The sequence below is a fragment of the Peromyscus eremicus genome, chromosome 10 (assembly GCF_949786415.1).
Source record: "Peromyscus eremicus chromosome 10, PerEre_H2_v1, whole genome shotgun sequence".
Taxonomy (NCBI): domain Eukaryota; kingdom Metazoa; phylum Chordata; class Mammalia; order Rodentia; family Cricetidae; genus Peromyscus; species Peromyscus eremicus.
The window spans coordinates 85,505,190-85,521,932 of record NC_081426.1 but is presented as its reverse complement, the minus strand read 5'-3'; the positions used below and the strand labels follow the sequence as shown (position 1 = coordinate 85,521,932).

The 16,743-nt window shown below is 40.5% G+C and overlaps 1 protein-coding gene and 1 long non-coding RNA gene across 2 annotated transcripts; both read right to left on the bottom strand.

Annotated features, from left to right (window-relative positions):
- Nucleotides 1-204: 204 nt before the first annotated feature.
- On the bottom strand, nt 205-16,314 carry LOC131920783 (uncharacterized). Its single transcript, XR_009381769.1, has 4 exons — nt 16,002-16,314; nt 3,076-3,137; nt 456-583; nt 205-327 (listed from the first exon to the last, which is right to left on the bottom strand). It is a non-coding gene; the product is annotated as an uncharacterized LOC131920783 (long non-coding RNA).
- LOC131920782 (NADH dehydrogenase [ubiquinone] 1 alpha subcomplex subunit 3-like) lies at nt 6,016-6,493 on the bottom strand. The gene has a single exon (XM_059275235.1). It carries the CDS (start codon nt 6,391-6,393, stop codon nt 6,139-6,141), a length of 255 nt encoding a protein of 84 aa, XP_059131218.1. The 5' UTR covers nt 6,394-6,493; the 3' UTR covers nt 6,016-6,138.
- Nucleotides 16,315-16,743: the final 429 nt, after the last annotated feature.

Sequence of the window (16,743 nt, the reverse complement as noted above, 5' to 3'; positions counted from 1 at the left end):
CTTTGTTCCCTCTGCTTCCTGCTTCCATCCTGTACTTGCAGGGTCCTGAAGGCCAGTGCCTCCAGGACCAGCTCTGGCTTCAGGCCAGAAAGAAAAACTAACAAGAGACCCAGGTAGAAATGAGGCCTGTGAAATGAGCCACCCACCAAAATGCAGCCATATTTTATCAGACGTCCATCTGACTTTTCAAGCTCACTTGAAATCCCAAGAAAGGATAAGAAGTCAAAAGTGAAGCAGAGGAGTGGATAGGCACGAAGCACAGGAGGGACAAACCTCCCATCTATCTTCTAAACCTCAGCTTCCAAAGCAACCCTTCCTTTCAATTCCCTGAGGAAAATGGAATCGAAATTCAGACTTTACATAAAGTGAATCATGAGCTTCTACCCATGAAAAATAGTAATTAGATATAACTCTCTAATGAGATGCCTGATTCACATTTAGGATGTTTAACTTACATGTTGGTAATGAGTTGATTTCCTCTTAGAAGCTGTTCACCAACTTTAAACCCTTCACTTCTTGCCCTGTGTCTAAAGCAGCAGAGGAGGGCTCCAAAGGAAACAGTTCTGCAAGAGAAGAGTGCCATCTGCAGGAAGACAATGTAACTACAGGTAAAATTAGAGGCGTCTCCAAGAGAACAAACTGCCTAAGTGTCTGACCTACAGTAAAATCCTGATGGATAATGACTAATGTTCATGTTATGGTGGTGCTGGTAGTGTATTCCTTCATATTGCATTTCCTGACATTGAAAACCAAAACACCAGGACTTGAAAAGAGCTATTATTCAAAACACTGCTCTGGTTTTCAAAGGAACCTTTGAAGAGAGAAAGGAAACTCATTCTTTTTTTATTCTGGGGGGGGGGGTTGTATCTTTTAGCTGTCTCTCTGCATTTTTTTTTGATATGGGATGTTTCACTGGGTCTGAAGCTCACCGACTCAGCAAGACTAGCTAGACCGCAAGCTCCAGTGATCCTCCTGTCTCCACCTCCCAGAGCTGCATTGCAGGCACACATCATCATGCTTGGCTCTCTTAATGCTTGCCCAAGGAAATGCTTCACTGACTGAGCAATCACATTATTAAAGACATTATAAAAGGAGCTCATAACCTCCCACATCCACATACATCTCCACGAACCTCAGCAGGGCCAGGTTCAGGCAAAACTAGGGACATACATTTGCTTTGCAGAATTCTGCTCTCCCCATTTAGAATAGACATCATCCCTTATTTTAGAGCACATAGCCTCTCATCTGTTCAATAAGCATTTGTTGTGCATAGCTATGTTCCAGTGCTGTGTTATTTAGCCTGCATACAATGAGCCAGATGTATTCCCTGCCTTTGAAGAGTTTACAGGGGCAGGTGAGATTCCATATGTCCCTGCGTCTTTCCCTCATTGTCTCCCAGCTCCCTTCTCAGCTCCTTCCTTCTCCATTCATCTTTATAAATGCACTTGTCTCAGTCATCTGACTCCCAAGAAAATTGAACTACCTTTGCTTTGTTTTCTCAGTTTCAATCTAGCAGTAGTGACATATTCCACAAGTGTCACTGCACCACAAGGCAATCTGAACACATGTGGATGCAAAATTGTGTCAACAGCGTTCTTCATGCAGTAGGTACATTTTCCTAAGCTTCATGTAGCCAACAGCCAGATAATCAAGCCATCCTTGCTCTTTCTTGGCTTTAAAACTTCCATTTAGACCCAAGAGGATTGCTGAACTACATTCCCACTGTGAGCGGTGGTGTCTGTTGTGGAATATTAGTTTAAGATATGTTACATTTGTTAATGTTGTGGAATATTTGTCTAATGATGCAAAGATATATTGTGTTCTTTTATGTTGCATTGGTTTAACTCTGGGGCTATGTTATTTTGCCTGCCTAAAACACCTGATTGGTCTAATAAAGAGCTGGACAGTAAATAACTAGGCAGGACAGGGATAGGCGGGGCTGGCAGGCAGAGAGAATAAATAGGAGGAGAAATCTAGACTCTAGAGAACAGCAAGGAGCAAGAGAAGGAGGAAGAAAGGAGGATGTCAGGGGCCAGCCACACAGCCAGTCACTGAGTAAGAAGGAAAGAAAGACATATAGAATAAAGAAAGGTAAAAAGCCCAGAGGCAAAACATAGTTAAAGAGAAACAGGATAATTTAAGTTAGAAAAGCTGACTAAGAACAAGCCAAGCTAAGGCGGGGCATTTATAATTAAGAATAAGTCTCCATGTATTTATTTGGGAGCTGGATGGTGGGCCCCCAAAGAGTAAATAAATAAAACCAACTACAATGTCTGTAAATCACTCGATCTGTGATCTTGGTCATCCTTCCATGGTAGAATTTGTTTAGGATTTTGAGCTCTGCATATAGTGACCCTGTTACTAATGAAATGCAATTATTATAAATAACTACACATCAATTGGATCAAATTAAGAAACACAATTTGTTCACTTACTAGAACTAAATAGTTATGGATTTGTGTTTATTACTAAGAAATAAGAAGTTTCAAAAAATATTTTGTATTCCAAAAATTTCAGCATTTTTTGTTCTCTATATTAATACTGATCTCTAATTATAAGAAGGCCCATTGACAGACTACACCAACTGTCACTGAATACTTGACATCACTGGCTTTATTTAACTTACTTTTTCCAGTCTCTTAGATCAGAGGGATCTCATCAGACTTGAACAAATGTATCAATGAGCTTTGGGAATTTATTCATCAGAAAAATTACAAATGCCACAACAGAAGGGACTGAACACTATCGATGCCTTTCTGCAGCTGATGCTTGGTATATGTTTTCATTTACTAGCCATTAGAAGTCATTGGGTTGCTTACAATGATGCTCATTTAACAGATGAAAAAAGCAAAGCCTCACTTATAGCCAGTAAAAGTGATATTTCTCATAAATGGGTACAGAACACATGTTTCCTCCGTGGTGCTGGAAAGCCCTGGTAAGTGCTGGCTATGAGTTTAAAATGAAGATAGAACCGAGGCTGAAATCTGGTGCTACCAAGACAAATACCATAATAAAGAAGCATATAAATTAAAAGACAAGGCCTCCCTCTATAGCCCAGGCTGGCCTGGAACTCACAGAAATCCTCCAGTCTCAGTCTCCCAAATTCTGGGGCTACAGGATAAATCAACACACCTGGTCTAGAAGAAAAAAACATGTTTTTAAATCACTTAGTGTAGAATTCTGATAATCCAAACTGTTTTTTATCATTTGTGAGGGAATTTAATGTTGAAAGTTTGGCCATCTGGAGATTAAATATCATTGAACAATGTCCGTACATCATAGTTAATCAGACCTCCCTACTGCTCTAATAACATTTCAAAATATAAAGCACGACTCTTAGAGCAATGAAAGAGCTTAGCATATGTGAGTTTTACCGATTCCCGCCCTGTGGCGTGCTTCAGTGTAAAATGTCGGAAGATGATGGGCTGTAGCTTGCTAAACTCAACAAACCCTTTCCCCTGCAAGTTGATTTTGGTCCTGGTGTTTATCACAGTAACAGAGATCAAACTGAAGAGGTAGTGGTCCACACTGGCAATCCTAGCACTCAGGAGCCCAGGACAAGGGCATCGGGAGGTGGAGGGCAGCCTGGGGTAATACAACACAGCACTCTGGTAAAAAATAAAGTGTAGCCAAAGAAAAATGAGCAGAGCAGCTCTGCTGCACAGCATGAATATGTACAAAACACACCATCTCCAAAGCAGATCAGCAGAGTGGCTGAAGTAGGATAGAGGAAGAGGATCATGCATTCCAAAGGACCCTAGGCTCCACAGCAAAACTCCCATCACAACTCACAAGCAATAATAATAATTTCTTAAAATAGATGGAAATTGTAACGGGGGAACTTACACTAATAGGCTAATCTGGGAGCATCCTCAGGACTGTGGAAACCAGCAGTCATCCTTTCATCTTTTATCCTTGTAATTGTATTTATACTGTGAATAATTTATGAATCAGTATGAAGACCAATTCTCTTGATTAAAAATCACTTCAGTATCAATACTCTGTACTTCATAAAGATGACATTTGTATAGACATGGCATTGGCCTATATAACTTGGCCTTCAAAACTACACCCTGTGACCTCTGCCCTGTGAAGTGGCCCCCTCATCACACTGCTATCACAACACTAAACATACAGAGCAGAGACAGTATGCTGAAAACAGTAAGAGAGAAAAACCAAGTGGCCTAACTAACAGGCCCATCTGAATAACAGCAGATTATTCGATCAAAACTTTAAATGCAGGTGGCCTGGACAGATGTATTTCAAGTTCTGAAAGACAATTGCCAGCCCAGATTAGTATACCTAGTAAAGCTATCTGTCATAACTGAAGGAAAAAATGAAAGTTTCTTTAATAAAAATAGGTTAGAGGAATTGGGGACCACTAAGCCAGCTCCACAGAAAACAGTTGAATAAATCTTTCAGACCAAAGGGGAAAATCAAATCCATGCATGAAAGAAAAATAAACCTAAACCTCAACAAAATGACAGGAATCAATACAAGCCTTTCAACAATGACTTTCCATATTAATGATGTCAAATCTCCAATCAGAAAACACACATTAGTAAAAAGCAGGGACTATACAATTTCTGCCTTCAAGAAACGTTCATCACTGCAAAAGACAGGTACAACCTTAGGATGAAAGGCTGGGAAAGTGTATCCCAGGCAAATAGACTCAAAATAAGGCAGGTGTCACTGTTCTAATATCTGACAAAATAGACTTCAAACCAAAACTAATGAGAAAAGATAAAAGTAGTCACTTCGTATAGATTAAGGAAACAATCCATCAAGAGGATGTTACAATTCTAAACATACGTGCCCTGAGCACATCTAATAAAACAAATACCATTAGATGGAAAGACACAGATTAACCCCAGCACAAGTGCTGTGTGACATCAGTATGCCACTCTCACCAACTGACAGGTCTTCCCAAGCAGGAAAATAAAAGAATGAAATATGGTAGTCAAATGACAACAAATAGATTTAACAGACACCTACAGAACACTCCTGCTGTAGAGTTCATATTTCTCCAACATCCCACAGAACTGTCTCCAAAATTGATCATGTATTAGGACACAAAGCAAGTATCAACAAAGAGAGGGAAATTGAAATAATCCTTATATCTCATCTGATCATGATGGTATAAGACTAAAAATCAACAGTGCAAAAACCTTAGAACATACATAAACTCATAGACATTAAGTAATACAGTATTGAATGACAAATGGGTCCTTGGAGAATTCAAGAAAAAAAAAAATCCTTAAAAAAATTGAAAATATCAAAACATATGGGATAGTATCAAAGCAGACCCATGAAGGGAGTTCATAGCTCTGAGTGCCTACATTAAGAAACCAGAAAGATGCCGGGTGGTAGTGGTGCACACCTTTAATCCCAGCACTCAGTAGGCAGAGCCAGGCAGATCTCTGTGAGTTCGAGTCCAGCCTGGGCTACAGAGTGAGTTCCAGGAAAGGTGCAAAGCTACACAGAGAAACTCTGTCTCAAAAAAAAATCTAGCAAAAAAAGAAAGAAAGAAAGAAAGAAAGAAAGAAAGAAAGATGTCAAAAAATATATATACCTTAAAATTATGTACCTTATGGCTCAGAAAAGAACAAGCCAAACTCCAAATGAATACATAGGAAGAAACCACTACAGTCTGGGGAGAAATTAATGAACTGGAAATAAAAACAATACAAATAATCAATGAACAAGCTGTTGGTTCTTCAAAAAGATGAACAAGCCAATGTGATCATACACACCTTTAATTCTAGCACTTGGGAGGCAGAGTCAAGTGGATCTCTATGAGTTCTAGGCCAGCCAAGTCTACATAGAGAGCTCCAGGACAGCCAGGGTTACTGAGAGATACCCAGTCCCAAAAACCCAAGGAGTGGTGGGAGAATAAAACAGAGAAACACTTAGTCAAACTAAGAAAAAAAGAGAGAATACTCAAATTAATAAATTAAAGACAAGAGGTAGCCGTTAAAACAGATACCAGTAATATTCAGAAAATCGTGTCTTATTTAAAAAACATATATTCCAATGAACTGAAAAGTTTTAGGGAACTGAATAGATTATTTTTTTTTGGTTTTCACATTTTTATTGGGGGGCAACAGGGAAGGGGGCCTCTTCCATCAGCAGGAGTAGTCACAGGTTCTTCAGCCATTCCAGACTTGGACCCTGAGGGTCCTGGGGGTGGCTGGGCACATCCGGCATGTTCCCATTATCTCGTACAGGCACTGGGTAGACGTAGGGTGTGGCTCTGTTGATCATGCCTGCATACTTGGTATAGGGGCTGATTATGGGCATAATTATAGCGAGACCCCAGATAGAGAAGGACACCACTAGCACCAGCTGGTTCGCCCAGGCATTCTTAAGAAAGGCGGAGATTCTCGTGGCCATCTTGGTCTTGGAGGCGACCAGGGCGCCTGAATAGATTTTTTTAAGCACATATGACCTATCCTAATTAAACCAAGATTAGATAAACAATTTAAACAGATTTATAATAAGCTGTGGGATGGAAAGTATAATTTAAAATTAACCCAACTTTTAAACAGTTAGGGCTCAGATGGATTCACTGGTGAATTTTTAATCTTGAAAGAAGAGTTAACACCAATGCTTCTCAAGTTCTTCACAAATAGAAAAGGATGGAACTCACCAATGCTTTTTACAAAGCTAGGCTTACACTGATCTCAAAATAAAAACCCAATAAAAACAAAAATCACACACCAGTTTCCCTGATCAACTCAAATGCAAAGATTCTCAACAAAATACTTACACACCAAATTCAAGAAAATATCATTCACCATAATCAAATTGGCTTTATTCCAGAGATGTAGGGTAGTTTCAATATATGTAAGTCAATACATGTTATATGTTGTGTGTGTGTGTGTGTGTGTGTGTGTGAGAGAGAGAGAGAGAGAGAGAGAGAGAGAGAGAGAGAGAGAGAGAGAGAGAGATGTTCTTAAGCACAGAAATCACACGGTCATTTCAATAAACACAGAAATGCTTTTAATGAAATCCAACATGCCATCATATTAAGAACCCTGAAGAAACTTTGAATGGAAGGAACATATCTCAGCATAATAAGAGACTATATATGATAAACTACAGTCAACATTGTATTAAATGAGGGAAATCTCAAAGCATTTCTACTAAAATCAAGAGCTAGACAAGTTTGCTTACTTTCTCCACTTTTAGTCAATACAGTACTTGAAGTCTTATCTACGGTAATAAGACAAGAAGAGGAAATGAAAGGGATACAAATAGGAAGAAAGAAGTCAAAGTATCTTTTTGAAGGTTATATGATTTTATACATAATCAATCACAAAACTCTCAGAACTGATAAGCACTTTCAGCAAAATAGCAGAATACAAGATTAACACATAAAAACCATTAGCTCTTCTAAACACCAATGACTAATAACTTGAAAAAGAAATTGGAGGGGTGGAAGACTCCCACTTACAATAGCCTAAAGAAATACCTTGGAAGAGACCTAATCAAAGATATGAAAAACTTCTATAATAAATACTACAAAATTGGAAGAAATAAATTGTGGAAGACACTAGAGCAGTGGTTCTCAATCTTCCTAATGCTGCAACCCTTTAATACAGTTCCTCATGTTGTGGTGACCCCCAACCATGGCGTGGAATAATCCTTCTGTACACTGTGAAGATGTGTTGCTATCATTGGTTTAATAAAGAGCTAACTGGCCAACAGCTAGACAGGAAGAGGTTAAGCTGGAGAGCCAGACTGAGAGAATGCTAGAAAGAAGAAGGGTGGAGTCATCAGCCAGACGCAGAGGAAGGAGAACATGTAGAAAATGAGGTAATAAGCCAAGAGCCACGTGGCAGCACGTAAATTATTCAATATGGGTTAATTTAAGTTGTAAGAGGTAGTTAATAACAAGCCTAAGGTTTCAGGCAAGCACTTATAATTAATAATAAGTCTCTCTGTCGTTTATTGGGGAGCCAGCACTCCTGATGAAAAACCCCACCTACACAATCATAAAATTATTTTTATTTTTGCTACTTTACAACTGTATTTTGCTACTGTTATGAATTGTAATGTAAATATCTGATGTTTTCAATGGTCTTGGGCAACTCCTGTGAAAAGTTCATTCAATCCCTGACCGAGTCACAGCCCACAGGTTGAGAGCTGCCGCTCTAGATGAAAAGACCTCCCACGCTTGGGGATTGGAAAAACCAACTTGAGAAAATGATCATCCTACCAAAAGCAATCTACAGATTCAATAGATTCAATGCAGATTGAAACAAATATAAAATTTACGTGGAAGCACAAAAGGCCACAGATAAGCAAAGTAATACTAAACAAAAGGAATGCTGCTGGAGGTATCCCCATTGCTGGTTCCAGGTTGTACTACAGAGACACAGTGATGAAAACAGCATAGTACTGGCACAAAATCAGACATACAGACCAATAGAATAGAACAGAGGGCCCAAATACAAGTCCCTACAATTATAGACACTTGATATTTGACAGAGAGCAAAATTACATGTCAGAGCAAAACAGCATCTTCAACAAATGGTGCTGGAAACACTAGGTATCTCTATGTAGAAGAATGAAACTAAGTCCCTTATGTCTCATCCTGCACAAAACTCAACACCAAATGGACCAAAGAACCATAACGTAAGACCTGAAACTCAGAAACAAGAGGGAAAAAATGGAGAGTATACTTCAAGACGTAGGAATAGGAAAGGGCTTTCTTCTGTCTAGGACCCCAGTTGCTCAGGAAATAAGGTCAGTAATCAATAAATGGATTTCATAAATTTAAAAGGCCTTTTTAGATCCCATCCCTTTGTCTCAGCTGCCAACAACCAGAAACCCACTGACCACACCAGTCAGGGAACCAGGTATCCAATCTTCACTCCCCCTCATGTCCTCCAAATCTAATTACTCAGACCTGCAGCAGACCACCCACTGAGCCTCTCCTTCCTCTCTGCCTCCATTCCCAGGGGACTACACAGACCCTATGGCAAAGCCCGCAGTCCTCTCTCCAGGGGACCATCTGATAACCCCTTCTTTTCTAACACACCCCATTCGTTTGGGTCAGCTCCCAATACCTAGAAACACACTCTACCAAGGACCCTCAGTCCCAAACAGCAGGGTCTCAGAAGCACTCCATATGGACAACCCATAGCCACCATATTTTGTTAAGATCCAGAGAAGGCAACAGAAACCACTGAATAAAGACAAAAACCAGACATTGACATCTAGAATTATAATTATCCCAAACCCAGATGCCTAGATGCCAATGTAAAAACACAACCAATAACATCCAAGATAATACGTCTCTATGAGGGGCCAGCAAGCCTACAAGAGTTGGCCCCAAGAAATGTAATTTAGCTGAAGCACAAGACAAGGACTTCAAAATCGTTATTATGAATAAGATAAAGCAAATCAAAGATAATCTGAATAAATCCATTAATGAAATCTATGAAAACAGAAACAGTGGGATGAAATGAAGATAACAGTACAAAACATGAACGTGGAAATGGAATCAATATAGAAAACCCAAACTGAGGTAAAACTGGAAAAGAAAAATTTAGGAACTTAAACAGGAACCTCAGAGGCAAGCCTCACCAACAGAATACAAGAGATGGAAGAGAGAATTTCAGGCATTGAAGACAAGATAGAAGAATTGGATACCCTGGTCAAAGAAAATGTTAAATTAAAAAAAAAAAAAACTCCAGGCACAAAACATGCAAGAAATCTGGGATACTGTGAAAAGACCAAATCTAAGGATAATAGGAATAGAGGAAGGAAAAAAACACCAGGGTCAGAAGCACAGAAAATATTTTCAACAAAGTCATAAAAGAAAACTTCCCTAATCTAAAGAAGGAACTGCCTATCAAGGTGCAAGAAGCATACAGAGACCAAATAGAATAAACCAGAAAAGAAATTCCCCGAAACATAATAATCAAAATACTAAACATACAAAAAAAGACAGAATATTAAAGAAAATTAAAATACAAGGGAAAAAGACCAACTAGCATGCAAAAGAGCTATTAGACTAACCCCTGACTTTTCACTGGAGACTCTAAAGGCCAGAAGGGCCTGGACAGATGTTCTATAGACTCTAAGAGACCACAGACACCAACCCAGACTGTTAAACTCGGCAAAACTTTCAACCACAATAGGTGAAAAAAGAAAGACATTCCATGATTAAAAACCAAAGTCAAGCCCCACAGAAGGCACTAGGAAAACTTCAACCTAAAGAAATTAACCACACCCAAGAAAACATAAAGAATAAATAATCCCATACCAGCAAATCAAAGAAGGGAGGAAAAAGCCCCACACCCCGACAATGACAGGAATCCACAAACCCTGCTCATTGATAATTCTCAACACCAATGGTCTCAATTCAACAACGAGAAGACACAGACTAACAGATTGGATTAAAAAACAGGATCCATCCTTCTGCTGCATCCAAGAAATACACCTTAACATCAAGGACAGACACCATGTCAGGGCAAAAGGATAAAAAATGCAAACGGACCCAATAACCAAGATGGTGTATCCACTTTAATATCTAACTTCAAACCAAAACTAATCAGAAAAGATAGAGAAGGACACTACATACTCATCAAAAGAAAATGCCATCAAGAAGATATTGCAATTCTAAACATCTATGCACCAAACACAGGGCACCCATGCTCATAAAAGAAACTCTACTACAGCTAAAATCACATAGTGACCCTCACATAGTGACAGTGGGTGACTTCAATACCCCACTCATGCCATCCAGGTCATCCAGACAAAAACTAAACAGAGAAATGCCAGAGCTAACTCATGTCATAAACCAAATGGACCTAACAGATATTTACAGAACACATTCCACCTAAACACAAAAGAATATACCTCTTCTTCTCAGCACCTCATGGAACTTTATACAAAAGTGACCACATACTTGTATACAAATCAAGTCTAAACAGATGCAAGAAGTTGTAATAACTCCCTGTATCCTGTCAGCTTTAATAACCATATATTAAAGCTGGATATAAACAACAGAAAGTTTACAAACTCATGGAATTGAACAACTCACTACTGAGTGAAAAATGGGTCAAGAAAGAAATTTAAAACTTTCTATAATTGTATGAAAATGAAAACACAACATATCCAGACATATGGGACATAATGAATGTGGGTCTAAGAGGATGTTCATAGCACTAAGTGCCTACATTAAAATTTTTGAGCGATCCCAAATTAGTTACTTAACAGGACAACTGAACACTCTAGAACAAAAAGAAGAAATCACACCAAATGGAATAGATAGCAAGAAATAATCAAATAATCAAATAGACATCAAAAATATTCAAATAAAAGCAAACAAAAAATACAGAGAATCAATGAAACTAAGTTAGTTCTTTGAGAAAAACCAGTAAGCTTGACAAACCCTTAGCCAAAACCCCTTAGTTTGTGTTTTTCAATTATTGTGATGAAATAAATACCATTCCTTGTAGCTAGAGTTTTCCTGCCTGGCCCACAGTCTGGACAAATCTCTCTCACCTGCCAGTCCCACAGCCACTCAGACCCGACCAAGTAAACACAGAGACTTATATTAGTTACAAACTGTATGGCCGTGGCAGGCTTCTTGCTAACTGTTCTTACAGCTTAAATTAATCCATTTCTATAAATCTATACCTTGCACATGGCTCATGGCTTACTGGCATCTTCACACGCTGCTTGTCATCATGGCAGCTGACAGTGTCTCTCTGACTCAGCCTTCCACTTCCCAGCTTTATTCTCCTCCTTGTCCCGCCTATACTTCCTGCCTAGCCAATGGCCAATCAGTGTTTTATTTATTGACCAATCAGAGCAACACATTTGCCATACAGAACATCCCACATCAATTCCTGAAAGTAAGTTAGGAAGGAAAGGGTTTATTTGAATTACACTTCCCCATCCATTATTGAAGGAAGTCAGGACAGGAACTCAAACAGGGCAGAAATCTGGAGGCAAGAACTGATGCAGAGGCCATGGAGGGGTGCGGCTTACTAGCTTGCTCCATGTGGCTTGCTTAGCCTGATTTCTTATAGAACCCAGGACCACCAGTCCAGGGATGGCACCACCCACACCATGGGCTGGGCCCTCCCACATCAATCACTAATTAAGAAAATGTTCTGCAGTCTTGCCTATAGCTGGATCTTATAAAGGCATTTTCTCGGTTGAGGCTCCCTCCTCTCTGATGACTCTAGCTTGTACCAAGTTGACATAAAACTAACCAAGACCTTACCTAAAAGACATAGAGAGAAAATCCAAATTAACAAAATTAGAGATGAAAAGGAGTACATAACAACAAATACCAAGGAATTCCAGAGAGAGAATCATAAGGACAGACTTTAAAAACCTGTACTCCTCCAAATTGGAAAATCTAAAAGAAATGGATAATTTCTCAATACATTCCACCTACCAAAATTAAATCAAAATCAGATAAGCAATTTAAATAGACCCCTAATGAAATAGAAGCAGGAATTAAAAGTCTACCAAACAAAAAAGCCCAGAGCCAGAGGTTTCAGTGCAGAATTCTACCAGACTTTCAAAGAAGAATGAATACCAATACTGTTGTAGAGTATTATTTTAAGATGTGTTACTTTTGTTTATGTTGCATTTGTTTAACTCTGTGAAGCTGTGATACTGTGCCTGTCTAAAACACCTGGTGGTCTAATAAAGAACTGAACAGCCAATAGCAAGTCAGGAGAAAGGATAGTCGGGGCTGGCAGGCAGAGAGAATAGAAAGAGGAGAAATCTAGGAGGAGAAAAAGAGATGGAAGAGGAGGAGGACAGCTACCCAGCCACCCAGCCACATAGCCACCCAGGTACCGTCTGGTGAAATATTTGGCATTGGGGTTGGTGGAAGCCAATGGTCGGCTGTTAATCCATTCCAAAGGGTTTCATGTTATAGTTGCAAGGATGTTAGTTAGGTCAGACATGGATCTAAGAATGAAAAGCTAGCAAGAAAGCTAAAGCTAATCAAGATAATTTGGTTTTGTTGGCATTCCAACTCTCCATCAGTCAGTCTGCCTTGTAGAATCATTGTAGGGGGAAGGGGCGCAAATTCATGTGTGTGCTGGTACACAGTACCCATAGAGGCCAGAGGACAACCTTGAAATTCATTCCCTGGGCACTGTCCATCTTCCTTCCTTCCTTCCTTCCTTCCTTTCTTTTTTCTTTTTTCTTTCTTTATTTCTTTCTTATTTATTTATTTTATTTTTTGAGAAAAGTTTTCTCATTGGGCCAGAACTCATGAAGAGGGCTAGGCCGTCTGGCAGAGTAGTCCCAGGAAATCTGTCTGTCTCCACCACTCCAGCACTGGGATGAGAAGTGTACATCAGCACACCTAGTTTTAAAAACGGGGTGGGGGCCGGGCGGTGGTGGTGCACGCCTTTAATCCCAGCACTCGGGAGGCAGAGGCAGGCGGATCTCTGTGAGTTCGAGGCCAGCCTGGTCTCCAAAGCGAGTTTCAGGAAAGGCGCAAAGCTAAACAGAGAAACCCTGTCTCGAAAAACCAAAAAAAAAAGGGGGGGTTGGGGGTTCTGGGGATTGAACACAGGGGCTATGGAGCTATCTCCTCTGATTCCCAACTGTGTAGACTCTTTAACATGAGTGTGGCTATTTTCTGAGAGCTTTGGTTCACTTTCATCCGTTAGTTTTTCCTTGAACTCTTCATGGTGCTAACATTTGTTGCATGTTATGCCTGGCCCTTTTCCCACGGTGTCACATGAGTTGATACATTCACCCTCATGACACAAAATACTATTGTTATTCATGTTTAGCCATAAGAAAACTGAGGCACAAAGATCTTAGATAATTTACATGGGATTCATAAGTTGAGTAGGAATTGAAACTCAGGTAAGACAGCTTTCAAGCACCAGATTTTAACCCTAACCCATAACATCTTTCAAATATTAGTTAATGTCACTAACATTCTAATAATAAGTAATGCATGTGAATGGCCATTACATGCTGTTGGGACTTCAAACATAATACCCCAAAGTATAGTGCCTTGACATGCAGTACTTTGAGAAGGCCTCAGAAACAAGCTCTGTCCTGCTCTCTGTTTTCTCTCTCCAGTTCCCACTTGGGTCCCAGAAAGTAAAACTTCTACCCAATGAGATGGGTAATCTAACTGAGAATTCCTCTCTCCAAGGTAGCCATGAAACCCCGAGGGACTCTTTTCTATTCCTCTGCTTTTCTGTGGGAAGTGTGGTCATAAATGAATTTCTTGACCCACATACTCAAAAGGCTCCAATTCCGGAGGAGTCCCTTCTTCCCATGGCTCTTGGAATCAGGAAGAATTTGAGGATTTGCTGAATTCCTACTTGAGTTTGGTCCAGTCAGATCCCAGTCTTTCTATCCAACCCTATCTCTATGACCCTTCACTCCTCACGTCAGACATTTCCACAGCTCACTGGGTCGCTCTTTCTGACAGCTGTCACTTAACACGTTGTGTAAAATAGGCTTACGCTTTTGTCTTCTGGATCTTTTTTTTTTTTTTCTTAAGACAAGTTATTGGCAAGGAACTTTGGCAATGCCTGAGAAAGTGGTGTATTTTTTTTTTCTTTCATGATACCAAACAATGAGGTAGAAGAATATAGACATATTTCCTTCAAGGTCTGTCCTCTTGTTACAAATACGCATCTGCATAAGAACTGTTGCCGTAAGCAAAGCTGTACCCCTCCCTCACAGCACTGCCGTAGCTGTGCCCCACAGAGCTTTGATACAGTCTAACTTTGTTACTCAATGAAGTTGACTGTTCATTTTCACTGGGATTCCATCCACCTCTATCCTTGGTACACTGCTTCAGTTGTAGACACGGGGATGTCTCCTTTACTTGCTTCCAATTCAGTCATTATGGCCAGTGCACAAACCAACATAGTGTACAGGATTTGAACGTGTCGAGCTTTTGCTTTGTGGACCGACATATTTGGTTTTAGTTTATGCTCCCTGTTCATCAGGCTTTCTGTCTTTCCAAGCACTCCTAAGAGCTGGCTGTGGTTTAGAGCTCACTAGGTATACCAACCACACTGAGGGCAGGCCTTATGCCCAACACTAGTTGGCCAACACAAAACTAACTATGGTATTTTGGGATATATATATATATATTATATATACATATACATACACATATATGTCTCATATTGCTTTGTTCAGGCATTTTTTAATCCTACTGGTCTTTTGCTTGTATTTGTATTTGCTGATTTTGGGGGTTTTTTATGGGTTTTGCTTGTGTTTGTATATGTGTGTGTGTATCTTTTTGTACGTCTGTTTCTTGTCCTTTTTCCTTGTTTTTTTGTTTGTTTGTTTTGTTTTATTCTGTTGTTGGTTTTGTAGGTATTTTTGCCTCTTTGTTTTCTAAAGAGAAAAGTAGGCATGGAGTTCAAAGAGTGAGGAGGTAGGGATGATCTGGGAGGAGATGAGACTGGAGAAACTGTGATCAGAATATATTGTATGAAAAAAATTATTTTCGGTTTAAAAAAGTATCATGGTTATTTTACAAAAGAAAGAAATCAAAGTTAGTTTGGACTAAAATCCAATTTTTTGTATTTCATGATTGGTGATATCAAGAATGTGTCTCTTCCCCCATCAATAAACTTTCCCACCAATAAAATATTTATGGTCTTTTAACATATGGTCTTCTTTAAAATCATGGTCTTCTCCTCAACCCAGAGGTAATTACCAAAGGTGACTCTCACTCAGTGACTGACCAAATTTCTTACCTCTTTCAAGAGTACTTTAAAGACAAGTTTCAAGTTTAACCTTGCCATTATAAAATAATTCCTGTTTATCACTGTACCAGTGTTTGTGTATATGGGTAGATATTTATCTGAATTGCTGTGAGATGTATCTTGTTCTAAATAAGACCTTAAATTGTTAATGAAGTTAATATACAATAAAACAATGTGCCTAGTTGTCAGAAAGAAAGAACACCTCAGAGGTCCCCTTCTGTGTGCATCTCTCCAATAATACACCATGCAGCAGTAAGTTACCTCAATTGATTTTCCTTTCTGCTACTCTCTTCTTGATATTCAAAATGTAGTAAATATTACTTCTAATGAAAAACAGAAAAGGAGACCCACTTGGATTCGCCCATACTTCTAATTTTTTACCTGCAGCTAAGGGAAGCAGAGCTGGCCAGGCAAGGGGCGGGCCAGGTAGGTTGGGGCTAGGGGCGGGACGGCCAGAAGATTGGAGAAGGGGCGTGAGGATGAGGGGCGTCCAGGGGAGAGCGGGATAGGAAGGCGGGATTACAGGCTGGTCAAAGAAGGTTGGAGCTAGGGGCGGACTAGCTAGCGAAGAGGGCGGGCCGGGTAGAAGGTGGGGTTAGGGGCAGGCCTGGGATGAGGGCGGGGCTAGGGCGGGCCCGGTAGGAGGGCGGGGCTAGGGGCAGGCGGGGTAGAAGGTGGGGTTAGGGGCAGGCCTGGGATGAGGGCGGGGCTAGGGCGGGCCCGGTAGGAGGGCGGGGCTAGGGGCAGGCCGGGTAGAAGGTGGGGTTAGGGGCAGGCCTGGAAGGAGGGCGGGGCTGGGGCGGGCCTGGAAGGAGGGCGGGGCTAGGGCGGGCCTGGGATGAGGGCGGGGCTGGGGCGGGCCGGGTAGAAGTTGTGGGTAGGGGTTGGCCTGGAAGGTGGGCCGCTTTAAGGGCAGGGACAGTTAGGTGGGCGGGGCTAAGGGAGGACTGGCTGACAAAAGAGGAACTAGGGGAGGCGGAAAAAGGGCAGGGCGATGGGCAGG